The sequence below is a fragment of the Chondrus crispus genome, genomic scaffold, assembly GCF_000350225.1.
Source record: "Chondrus crispus Stackhouse genomic scaffold, scaffold_419, whole genome shotgun sequence".
Classification (NCBI taxonomy): domain Eukaryota; phylum Rhodophyta; class Florideophyceae; order Gigartinales; family Gigartinaceae; genus Chondrus; species Chondrus crispus.
In genome coordinates, this window is record NW_005179316.1 from 15,856 (window position 1) to 28,862 (window position 13,007).

Below are 13,007 nucleotides of genomic sequence, written 5' to 3' on the forward strand. Positions count from 1 at the left end.
GACTTCTTGTTTTTCTCAGGTTTACATTTAGGGTGAAACCCTGTTTGGCCTGGGGGGGGGGGGGGGGTGGGTCTTTCACCCAGTTACGGTACGCAGTTCGACCCTTCCAAACCGTCACTCCGTGTTTTTTGGTCGCATGCTTTAGGGGGACCGAGCGGAAGGCATGGTCAAATATCACGTTTTGTGGCTTGCGGTAGTTTGTCGTATCCAGGGCTATGAAAGGGGCTGGGTTTGAGAGTCACAGTATGTGTGCCAGGCCGTGGAAAGGAAGTCGTGGGGAGAAGGGGTTTTTGGAATGACTCGGGAAGAGAGTCCAGCGTAATTTATGTCTTGTTGCTGGCCATATACGGATCATAGGGATCCGGGCGTTGATTGTGGCGCCTTCGGTTTCGCGCTAAAGTTGTATGTGCTCGTCTGAAAAGAGTTCTGTTCGTAGTTCTTAGCGGGAAAGGTGGTGGAGGAGGTACTACACTTCGAAAAACTATGTGAAAATCCCGGTTGGTAATTAAGCGTGCAACAGTTATGTACCGTAGTACGCGTAACTTAACTGTAGTACGCAATGCATTGCATAACGCACTGCACGTGTTTTTGGAGTGCCTTATCTCCCGAGGTGTACGTGTACAGTCCTATCGCATATCATTTATTTCTAACAATAGGGGGGGGGGGCTGTCGTATCTTACACGTGTACATAGCACTCCCACCGTACTTAACACCGTCGTTGTAAGAATTATGAAGTATAAGGCGTTTCCAGTGTAATCTAGTATTATCGGGAACTGTTGAGGACGTGTAAGCAACGGCGCTGTACTGCGCTGTACCTTGCTGTCAGCTCGCACGCGGGTTGCAACTTTAATTCGCCAACACATCCAGCGCACAGTATCCTTGCTGTAATGGTTACATTTAGTGTAACTACTGCCTAACACGTAGTTTTATTGGTAGTTGTGTATTTTGCTGAGCTGTATAGGTTTTCACCCGAGCTACTAAGCCACGGTTTCCTGTACCAGCTTAGATTTTAGAACTCTATAAAAGTCTGAGTTCGTGTGGGCTTAGAGGACTAGCCTCACCCATTACCAACCGAACATCAACGAATATCAACGAGAAGTATTTCCTCAGAACGAACTAGCCGATCTAGTGTTCGCCTCGGACAGGCTGTCCCTCACGCCCATCGGGGGGTACCTTCGGACATCGGCAAGTAGGTGTCCAATCCGAGTTTCATTTTAAGGGGGTGCTCCCGACGAGCACTTATCAAGATATCTAATCAGCTTTACAGTGTAACAGCTGTGAGGCGGGGTTTTTGCTACATTGCGCAATCACGCAAAACTCGATTAAGTTACTGTCTCTGTTTTAAGTACCTGTGGGCTGGAGTGCCAGGTACTAGTTGTCTGTTGAAGTACCTGTGGGCTAGAGTGCCAGGTACAGTTTGTCTGTGTTCAATACCTGTGGGCTGGAGTGCCAGGTATCTGAACGTGCTTCGGCACTGAGTTATTACACTTCTAGGGTGCGTTGCCTGTGTACCAAGATCTCTTGCTCGACTCGTCGCTCCCCCACCGGTCTCTTTGAGGCGGATAACGGTGTCGCTCGAAAGAGCTGGTGGAGTGGCCAGGGCCTGAGGTGGACGGGAAGGGTGACGAGCTAGGAGCACAAACGCTCTTTCGCCTCACTTTTTTTCTGCTGATTGGTGTTGGCTTGGTAGCGAGTGGCGAACTGTCTTTAAGTCGCATTGTTTGGATCAGGACCTTGCCAGCGGTAGTGAAGCTTTAAAACGGTGTCGTGCTAAGTTCCTGCAAGAGACCAGTCTGAGGTTAAAGGCTGTCGTGCAGTTTACTGTATAGCCTCTCTAAGGAAGTCTCGTAAGGATCAGAAAGCACCTTTCTCTGACAACGCAGAGAAGGGTAGAACGCTGAAATCGTATCCTGACCCGGACGGTATCCGGGCGTCAGAGGTCGGACCTCAACCACCTGCAGGGGCTGCAGGCGTCGGGAGTCGGACTCCAAAGAACCTACCTGTAAGGGCTACAGGCGCCAAGGGTCGGACCGGAACAAGTGAACAAGGAGGTCACCGATCGACTTCAGACTGCCACCGATCTACCTTCGTCGTCCAATCTGGTCTTCTCCGTCTTTGACAGAATAGAAGCAAAATGGCTTCCCAGTCGCAGGCTTCTCCGTTGGATCGGGCCTTGTTCTGCCACTCGGTGGACATGGCTTCTTTGACTCGAGCACAAGCGGGCTTTATCAACTCCGTCCGCATGCTCGACGATGAAATCAGATCTGGACCACTTTCTTCAGAGGAGCTTAAGGCCGCAGTGGCCGAGATGTTCCCTCCGGCCGTACTATTTGGTGATGAGATCAACGCTTTACCGTACGCTCACCGTGCTCTTCGAACTTGGCTTGACACCAATGGTGCCAACCTCACTCAGCACAGTAGCCGTCGGATTCCTCTCACCTTAGCAACAAGCCTCTATGACGAAGCTGAAGACCGGGACATCGCCGAAACATTTGCTCGTGAGCTTGTAGCAGCTGGAAAGAAAAAGCGGACCAATGAGCCAAGAGTTGTCGCTCCGTCTGCCGACGTCGTTCACACCACAAACGCCGATGCTAGCGTTGCTCATAAGATTGCAATGCGTTTCAAGGACGAGAGACAGAAGTTTTCAGGAGCAGTTGGAGAGTTCTTCAACGACTTTGTTGCGGATTACACACGTGCCGCTAGTGACTACGACCTATCTTCCTCGCAGAAGCTTCAGTATATGCATAACCTATTCACTGGTGATGCAAAGCGCTTCTACAACAAGATCGAATCATACGCAGCGACGTTCCCGCAAGCAGTAGAGATGATTGAAAAAGAGTATAATTCTTGTGTCCGCCAAGATCGGTGCAAGAATTATCTCTCGTCTCTCCGTGTGACCAAGTTTGTTGCAGATGGACTTGAAACCTCTGCTGCCCTTGAGAAGACATACAAGGTTATCACAAAGCTTGCTCCGCAGGTCCCGCAATCACATCGTGGCGAGGCTCACAAGGTGGAATTTCTTCGCAGAGCCGTTGTCGGATATGACTGGGCTACAGAACCACTTTCGCGTATCGCTACTCACAACCTGTCTTTCCAGATGTTATATGGTGAGTTAGAGTCTGCACTTCATCTTGCCAAGGAAGGACAGCTAGCGAGGGTTCGGGACTCAGTATCCGTCAAGACTGCGAAGAACGAAGACGACTTCTCTGGCGTATTGTACCAAAGTCAAGGGCGATACCTGAACAGACACCAAGGTCTTAGGACTCGACCTCCTACGCAAGGTTATCACGCACAGCAATCAAAACAAACATTTGGCAGGAATGACCCACTTAAAGTTATGGGTTGTTTCAATTGCGGCGAATCTAATCATCGCATAAGTGACTGTCCAAAAGCCATAAATGCTGCTGTTGCCGCAAAACGCCGACTAGAGTACTATGCTAAGAAGCGCCAGCAGACTCCTTCCGCCCACCTGGTGCTCTATGAACTCTGCTCCCAGCTGGACTCCGGACACACGAATGATCCGGATGATCAGCACGACTTGGGGCAGGTCTTCGAGATTGACCAGAGCCACGGAAACGATGCTGGAGTGTTCGATCCTGAAGGTGAGGACGACACGGCTCCTGAGGAAACCGATATTGAACATCCGGATTTTCCTCTGAGGGAATGAGTCGTCGCCTTTCTCTCAATAAGAGACGATCCGATGACTCTGACACCACGGAATCAATCTATGCTTGCGATGCTCGTGAACTAGAAGCATTTTCAAGTTTACAAGTCGAAGAGTTTCATGGAGCTTGCATAGATACAGGAGCTCAAAAGAGTTTTGTCGGAATGCCACAGCTAAAGGCATATTGTCGCTTCGTGAGTCAGGATCTGGTGCTTAGAGGTCAGGAAGGTGATCGAAATTTCATGTTTGGCAAACAGTCGCATGTCAGTTTGGGTTTGTTCGAAATTCGTATTCCCATCGGTGATTTGCACTACCTAAAGCTCTCAGTTAACGTAGTCGACATTAATGTCCCGTTACTGCTGGGGCTAGACATCATGTCGGAATATAGAACTGTCGTCGACGTTGCTGATGGATTGCTCTTCAGCAAAAGTTATGGTTGGAAACTCCCCCTTGATCGGAAACTCGGGCATTTGTACCTAAACTGGAAGTCATCAGTTCTGTACACGTCTTCGGAGTTGACGAAAATCCATCGTCATTTTTTCCATGCCAACCCCGACAGAGTTTTCGACCTAATGAAGAGAGCTGAGAACGCCGAAGCAACACCGCAGACTCACCGCGCCTTGAAAGACATCTCTCAGACTTGTGCGATATGTCAGAGGCTTGCTAAAGCACCTAGCCGTTTCAGGGTTGCTCTACCAAATGAGGACGTGATATTCAACAGAACTGTGTACATGGACTTGATGAAACTTGATGGAAAATCGACTTTGCATATCATCGATAAAGACACCCTGTTTAGTGCTGCCGCATTCCTCAGCGAAGGCGAAACAGCAGATGATGTCTGGAATGTGTACATGCGCTCCTGGGTCATTCCCTATGTCGGTTTTTCTGAAATTGTCCATTGTGATCAAGGTCCGCAGTTCACGTCAGAACGGTGGAAAAGTTTGCTCTTGAAGGCTGGAATACGTCAAGATGAATCCGGTGTCGAGAGCCATAATGCACTAGGCGCTGGAGAAAGGTATCACTCCTTCCTTCGCCAGATCTATCGTAAGGTCCGTGCTGAGCATCCCAACCTAGCTCATGACTATGCTCTCTCTCTTTCGGTGAAGTCCATGAACGAAATAGCCGGGCCAAATGGACTCTGCCCTATGCTCCTCGTTTTCGGCGTACTTCCGCGGATGCCTCTAGCAACAAAAGACTTACCGGAACAACGCGAACGCATGAATGCGATGAAGACCGCAAGGTCGGAAATGGTTAAGCACGTTGCGAGAGCTCGTCTTTCTACGGCACGGAGAAGTAATGTACCTGGAGCAGCAAATTCGGAAATCCAAGCAGGTTGTAATGTACTTGTATATCGTGAACGACCGGATGAATGGCGTGGACCGTTTCGAGTGTTGAGTTGCGACGGGAAACAAGTGGTACTCGATGTTAACGGTCGTCATAGCACTTTTTCTGTTGACAAGGTCAAGCCGCATAGGATACCTTCCGTTAATTCTGAGCAACCGTTACGAGCAGATTCAATTCAGATCCAGGCTCTGAATGCGCCCGACTATGGTTCAAACATTGGTGGTGCTTCTATTAATGATCCAGCCATGGTTGCCGCGAATACGTTCTTTACGGGGATTCTTGTTAGCTTCAAGGATCTCAAGCATCATGGTGATATTTCTGAGCCGTGCAACGAAGTTCTGCCAACTTATCTGACTGAAGTCTTGAAGATAGGTGATCAAAGAGAAGATACCGAGCCATTCCTTTCTGCGAAACAAAAGGAAGTGGATGGTCTGACGTCGAGAGGCACTTTCATGAAGGTAAAGCAGTGGGACGTTTCTAAAGATGCGAACATTCTCGGCGGGAGGTTTGTCTGCACTTTGAAAAACAAAGGAACTGACAAGGAAAAGGCCAAAGCTCGCTACGTTGCTCAAGGACACAGGGACAAAGAAAAGCCCTTTATTGTCCATAATGTCACAACACTGCGCCAGAGCTCGGTCAAGATCCTAGTTTCCACCTGTGCAGTTCGAAACTTTCGCATCTTCTCTCATGATGTTACTCAGGCATATCTCCAGAGCGATGAGAAATTGACAAGGGAGATTTACATCAAGCCGAAGAAGCAGGATCAAAAGTTTTTTGGCGTCACTGACCAAGAACTGCTTCGGCTTTTGAGAGCTCTATATGGTATCACTGACGCAGGAGACTACTGGAGTGTCACTTTAGACACTCACGTCAAGTCCGATTTGCAGATGGTTCCGCTCGAGACTGATCCGTCGCTCTACATGAAGAACGGTACTAATTGCGTCGAAGGACTTCTTGGTGCATATATAGATGACTGCCTACTTGGCGGAGATGAAGGTTTTCAAGAGCTGACTAAGGACATGCGGTTGAAGTTTGACTCTAGACCCAGGGAATGGGACAATGTCGAGTTCTTAGGAACTCAAATTCGGACTTCATGGATGCATGCTGACGGACGCAAAGCTCGAGTGTTCTCTGTAGGGCAGCCAGACCATCTCTCTAAGGTTTGCAAGATTCCGACAGACGTCAGCTTCGAAAGATTCAGATCAGTTCGCGCATCTTTCGCCTGGCTAGCTCACAGCAGACCCGATGTCTGCTGCGCGATCAATCGATCAGCTCAAGTCACTGAAGAAACTTTCTCCAAGCGGCATGTTGAAGAGATGAACTGTTCTATACACCGTGTTAGATCCTCGCTGGACCTGTTCCTAACCTACAGTCCGCTTGATCTTGGAACTCTTCACCTTAGAGCATACACGGATGCCTCTTTCGCGACCAACGACGACCATTCGTCGCAGCTTGGATATGTCGTTTTGTTATGTGATGCCTCGGATAGGTGTCACGTCTTGGACTTCGCCAGTCGTAAATGCAAACGTGTCGTAAGGTCAATCATGGCAGGGGAGATCTACGCGTTTGCCGAAGGGTTCGATGATGTGTTTGCCATTCGACACACATTGGAGAAACTCTACAAGCGTAAGATCCCTATTACGATGCTTACCGATTCCAAGCAGATGTTCGACGTGATAACCAAGGCCTCCCACACAGCTGAGAAGCGCTTGATGATCGACATAGCCGCATCCCGAGAAGCGTACAACAAGCACGAGATATCGAACGTGGGATTGGTATTGTCAGAGCACAATATCGCTGATGGATTAACAAAGGTCAATAGATGTAAGGCCTTGGAGGAAGTCGTGAAGACTGGTTTTGACAAAAATCCAGTTCAACAATGGATCTTCCGTCGTATTGAATGAGTATGAAGACTACGTGTTTGGTTTTTAAAGGGTGGCAGTGTAAGAATTATGAAGTATAAGGCGTTTCCAGTGTAATCTAGTATTATCGGGAACTGTTGAGGACGTGTAAGCAACGGCGCTGTACTGCGCTGTACCTTGCTGTCAGCCCGCACGCGGGTTGCAACTTTAATTCGCCAACACATCCAGCGCACAGTATCCTTGCTGTAATGGTTACATTTAGTGTAACTACTGCCTAACACGTAGTTTTATTGGTAGTTGTGTATTTTGCTGAGCTGTATAGGTTTTCACCCGAGCTACTAAGCCACGGTTTCCTGTACCAGCTTAGATTTTAGAACTCTATAAAAGTCTGAGTTCGTGTGGGCTTAGAGGACTAGCCTCACCCATTACCAACCGAACATCAACGAATATCAACGAGAAGTATTTCCTCAGAACGAACTAGCCGATCTAGTGTTCGCCTCGGACAGGCTGTCCCTCACGCCCATCGGGGGGTACCTTCGGACATCGGCAAGTAGGTGTCCAATCCGAGTTTCATTTTAAGGGGGTGCTCCCGACGAGCACTTATCAAGATATCTAATCAGCTTTACAGTGTAACAGCTGTGAGGCGGGGTTTTTGCTACAGTCGTCGCTCATGTCCCCAGTAAACACGACCAGAGGTCTTGAGTCTCTCCCACAGGGGCCGATGCTATATCACGAGGCAGGCGTCAAGGACTTACACTTGGGCGGGGCTGGATAGGGCCACGCCATGATAAGGCGTACGGGCATGTACAGTCCTCCAACGGCGACACAAAAAGTGTTGGATATCGCTACGTAATACATATACTGTACCACCCCCCTCCCCCTCTCCTCCATGTCTCCTGCCCGGGAGGCACCCCCTTTTCACCACAAACAGAACACCAAAACATGCGTCATCCAACGCGCCCATGCCTCGAGGCGTAACCTTACAAGTACCTCACCGTACCGCTCATCCACACCGCTCATCCACACCGTCGCACCGCGACACCCGAAACCACATTATACAAGGCATCCAACGCGCCCATGCCTCGATACGGCATCCGCCACGCGCTGCAGCACACGTACACACACACGCCCCATTCATCGTGCCCCTTCATCGTGCCCCTTCATCGTTTAAACGCCTCCGACACTGCCGCTGTACCTCACAGTACCGCTCATCTCCACCGTCGCGTCGCGACTCCCGAAACCACATTATACAACCTACCGCTCATCGACACCGTCGCATCGCGCAGCCGAAACCACAGTATACAGTACAAGCCCACCGCTTCGACGCGTCGTGCGACATGCCGACGTCTCTGTGCCTTTCCCTTTCGCCGCCGCTTCGTCGCCGCTTCGTCGCCGCCCGCCCTCCCCTTCCCCACATCCTTAGATCATGGCGCGCCCCGTCCTCCCCACCTCCTCCAGCCCAGGCGGCAAGGAGGCGTCCCTGCCCTTCTTCACGACCTCGCGCCTGGCATGGCTGGCGATCGTCATTGCCGCCGCCATCGCAGCCCATCTCTCCGCCACCGTGGTCACGCTGCCGCGCTCGATTCTGCAGTTCTCGCTCGTCACCCCGCCGTCCAACGCCACCACCACCACCACCACTGCGTCCTGGTCGCTCGCGCGTGCCGAGGCGGCCAAGTCCGCCTCCACACGGGTCGCCCACCTCCGCGCGCACTCGCCCGAGGGCAACGTCTCCACCACACGCGTCGGCTGCCGCGAGTACGTCGCCGGCGTGCAGAGCTGCGCGTACGAGGGCCTGGTGTGCGTCAACGTCACCACGGAGGAGGAGTTCGACCGCCCGAAGGTCTACTTTGTCGACGACTCGCGCCCGGACAGTGAGCAGGTGCCCACGGACAACTGGTGCGGCTACCGCCACCAGTCGTCCGACCCGCGCTACTTCTCGTCGCGCCACTGGCCGATCATGGAGGACACGTTCGTGCCGCAGGGCAGCTGCGTGGACGCGGAGTTCCGCACGCTGGACGGCCTGCTGCGGCGGCCCGCCGGCGGCGGCTTCGCGGCCGACGTGGGCAGCGCGCGCATCAAGTGGCTCGACTCGCTCTGGCTGGTCGACCTGGACTTTGTCAGCAACAACCACAACTACCATCTCGTCATGGACATCCTGTGGCTGCTGGACGTGGCGCTGTGGCAGCGGAGCGTGGACGCGCGCGCGGTGCCGGACGAGCCCGCCGCGGCGCGCGACGAGCGCGGCGCGGGCGGGCCGGCGCCGCCCTTCTCCGAGGGCGCGCGGCACGTGTACCTGCCGCAGGGCTCGGCGGACTTTGTGGCGCAGACGTCGCGCGACGTGAACCGGCTGACGTACGCGCTGATCCTGCGGCTGGACCCCGGGCGGCTGTACCCGAACGTGACGCGGGAAGAGCTGCACGCGGGGTCGACGGAGCGGGAGGCCGCGCCGCTGTTCGAGGCGTTCCCGGAGCTGCGCGCGGGGGAGCGGCTGGTGTTCCGCCGCGAGATGCGCGACGACGAGGAGACGGACCTCGTGTGCACGCCGCGGTTCACGGCCGGCGCGAAGCTCTCCAACGGGGCGCACGAGCGCGTGTACCGGCACCTGCGGCAGGAGGCGTACAAGCGGTACGGGGTGCAGGAACCCGACTTTGCGCGGGTCGGGCAGACGGCGTTCCCGCAGCCGCCCAAGCGGATCGTGGTGCTGCAGAGGCACGTGACGCGACCGCTCGAGAATATTGACGAGCTGGAGACGGCGCTCAGGGAGAAGTTTGAGGGTGACGGGGTGGAGGTGGAGGTGGTGTCGACGGACAAGCTGAATACGGCCGAGGACTTTGTGCGGATTTTCGCGAGGGCCGGGGTGCTTATCACGCCGCACGGGAGCCAGAGCATGGGGCAGATATGGATGCCCAGGCATAGGTAAGACGATGGCGGTGCGGAAAGTGGGTTGCGGTGGTTGCGGTGGTGGCGGTGCGGCAAGTGCAGTGAGCATAGTGACTGACGCGTTGTTTGTTTTGTTTGTTTGTTTTGCTTTGTTTGTTTGATTTTGTTGGCAGCGCGTTGATCGAGATGATGCCGGTGGGATACAACGACTACACGCTGAGCCTGCTAGCGGACTCGTGCAGGATCTGGTACTACGAGCTGGAGAGCCTCCTGCACCCTGGTAAGTGGCGATGCGGGCGTACACGATGCGGGCGTACACGATGCGGGCGGTGTTTTTTTCAGAGCAAGCGCTGTGTGTCTAACGGGTGGGTGCTGCTGACATGCACGCGCGACGACGCGCAGACCATGGCGAGGAGTACGACGAGTTGTGCGGGCAGAAGACCGGGCAGGTGCTCGACCCGTGCCTGAGGATGAAGAAGGTCGGCGTGACCGTGCACGTGCAGGAGGCGCTGCGCACCGTGCGCTTCGCGCTTGGGAGGATGGGGCACGCCGTCGGGTCGTGGGCGGAGCATGCAAGGCGGGGGGCGGACGGAGCGGCGGCGGAGGCGGAAGGGCCGGGCGAGGGCGCCGGGGAGGAGGAGGACGGTGGGGAAGAGGAGGGCGGCGAGGAAGAGGAGGGCAGTGGGGAAGAGGAGGGCGGCGGGGACGAGGAGGACGGCGGGGACGAGGAGGACGGGGAGGAGAGCGAGTGAGGAGGGATGGGCGCAGATGCGGAGTCGGGCAGGAGGGTGACCAGTGGTGCATCTGGCACTGCGGGGGCGTGTCACGACAGCGTGCCTTTATCTCAAGCAGAAGCACCCCGCACTACAGCTCCGTTTTGACGCGCACGCCTTTTCCGATCCGCCTTCCGACCCCCCGCCTCCGACAGTGCGGGAAGGCCCCGCACTTGCAGCCTCAGAAAGTTGCTGAGATCGATTCCCCCAAGCTGGAGCTCAGCTTGGGATTTTATATTCAAATTATGTCCTGACCGGACCTCAACTGGGGACTGAACCCTAGCGGTCCGTAGGCCGGCCGGCGGTGGGTGTGTCTCCTCATAAGCGAAGCGCACCCTGGGTGTAAATCTGGTTGCAGAGAAAACCTTGCTAATTTTTTCAAGAACTCGAAGTGGCGGAACAGGGGCACGAGCACAATGGGTGGGGTGGGCAGGGGCAGGGCGACTCGGATTCCGACTCGGGTTCCGGCTCGGGTTCCGACTCGGAATCCGAAGTGTCGCAATAGGAGCACAGGCACAATGACTCGGATTCCGACTCGGGTTCCGGCTCGGGTTCCGACTCGGGTTCCGGCTCGGGTTCCGACTCGGGTTCCGATATGGCGGCTTTCTTTTTCGCCTTCCTTCCATGGTGCTTGTAGTGATGCTTTCGGTGATGCTTCGAGGGGGGGGCGCTGCTCTCTGGCTGCGTTGCGGTCGCACGTGCGCCGAGTGGGACGGCGCAAGACCTCGGCGCAAGGGGGAGTGCGCAGGGCTTCGGCTTGAGTGGTTCCGGCTGGGGTTCCGGCTCGGGTACCAATATGGCAGCTTTCTTTTTCGCCTTTGTTCCATGGTGCTTCCGGTGATGCTTTCGGTGATGCTTCGGGGCGGAGCTCGCCTTCGCTCGATGGTGCTTGCAGTGATGCTTCGGGGCGGAGCTCGCCTTCGCTCGATGGTGCTTGCAGTGATGCTTTCGGTGATGCTTCAAGGCGGGGCTCGCCTTCGTTCCGTGGTGCTTGCAGTGATGCTTTCGGTGATGCTTTGAGGCGGGGCTCGCCTTCGTTCCGTGGTGCTTGCAGTGATGCTTTCGGTGATGCTTTGAGGCGGGGCTCGCCTTCGTTCCATGGTGCTTACCGGGTGCGCTGCTCTCGGGCTGCATTGAGGTCACAAGTGCGCCGAGTGGGACGGGGCAAGGCTTCGCCACGAGGACCGATATCCCAGCTTTCTTTTTCGCCTCGAAGCAGAGCGTTGGGGGGGCAGAATCACTGCGCGTTAAGGAGAGGAACATGCGGAGCGCCGGAGAGGAGAACGGGGAAATGTCATTGCAGCAATTTATCTCGCATGATGGCAAGCACAATCTCTTTTCGCCACCGCAAGGGAGAGGTGCGAGAGTCAGACGCAAGATTCTTTGTACAGAGAAAAATCTCGACACAGTGACCGCTCGTGACAGTGACCCCCCTCGGTACAGTGAACGATGGCCAGAAAATTCTTGCCGCCATTGCCCTGTGTGCCCACAAAGCCCACTTTCGTTTTCTACAGTGACCCCCTCACTACAGTGACCTTTCCTGTTGAGTGACCCGTATTTGCAGTGGGTCACTGTAGAAAAAGTATATTTTTAATTAAAATTTGTAAGGTCACTCACGTGACGAGCTCGGAAAAAATGAGTCGACCGTTGACTGACGACGACAGCGCTTGCGATAGCCAACAATGTTCTCTATCTTGTTGACAGCTAAAAAAGGGGGCTGCGCGCGTAGGGGAGAGAGAAAAGCGAGATGTTTATTTCAAGAGGGGGGGGTCGGTCCCCGTGTTGTTGTTTTTTTTCTGTTGTGTCCCCCCTGTCGCGGGGTGTCGCGGCGCGCCCCTTTCTCTTATAGAGGGGCCGCCAGCATCTTCCACTTCCCAGGACCGCCGCCCTTCAAAGGGAGATTGTCCACGTGTACACCTGGCGTACACGTAGACCAATAAAATCATCTTTTGAAGGCTTTGGTCCTGGGGCCACTCCTGGGTACTGTACCCTGTACAGTACCCCAAATCTCCCCCACACGACCCCCTCCCCAGCCCCATACCCGGGCAGGGGCAACATATATACTGACCGCTGCTGCTCCTGGTGATCGGCTTGAATCAGGGAACCGGCGCTCGACCTTGACGATCCCATTTGACATAATTTAGTGTCACCATCGACACCAATCCCTCAATCGCTCCACGTATACACGTGTACAGCTCATCATCACTGTAAGCTATCACTTCTATCATTATCCTACCCACCTTCTCTACTTTTCACACAACTAACCTCGGTGTTCCTGCGTTTTTTTCTTGAAGAACCTGTCGACGCGTCAGGTTCTAATTGCTTACAGTCTCAGAGATCGCTGATTGCTTGTGTGGCGGACTTAGGTGAGGTTTTAATCCTCGGGTCTGCCCCTTGCAAGAAAGCTGATCTGAGGAGGATGGCGAAAACCAAGCAGACGGCGCGCCGTAGTACTAGCGGCAAGGCCCCCTGTAAACATATCGC

The 13,007-nt window shown here is 54.2% G+C and overlaps 1 protein-coding gene across 1 annotated transcript; it reads left to right on the top strand.

The window, feature by feature from the left end:
• The first annotated feature begins 7,118 nt into the window (after positions 1-7,118).
• Positions 7,119-12,121, top strand: CHC_T00001221001 (hypothetical protein). Its single transcript, XM_005718599.1, has 6 exons — positions 7,119-7,131; positions 7,663-8,860; positions 9,061-9,786; positions 10,153-10,745; positions 11,286-11,908; positions 12,101-12,121. Exons 1-6 carry the CDS (start codon positions 7,119-7,121, stop codon positions 12,119-12,121), a joined length of 3,174 nt encoding a protein of 1,057 aa, XP_005718656.1.
• The last annotated feature ends 886 nt before the right edge of the window (positions 12,122-13,007 follow it).

What these genes read in the sequence shown, in the direction of transcription:
- CHC_T00001221001 (XM_005718599.1), top strand. An exon ending in TCGTGCCGCAGGGCAGCTGC is followed by an intron (nt 8,861 to 9,060) that starts GTGGACGCGGAG and finishes GTGGCAGCGGAG; the next exon opens with CGTGGACGCGCGCGCGGTGC. An exon ending in AGTCAGACGCAAGATTCTTT is followed by an intron (nt 11,909 to 12,100) that starts GTACAGAGAAAA and finishes GGGTCACTGTAG; the next exon opens with AAAAAGTATATTTTTAATTA.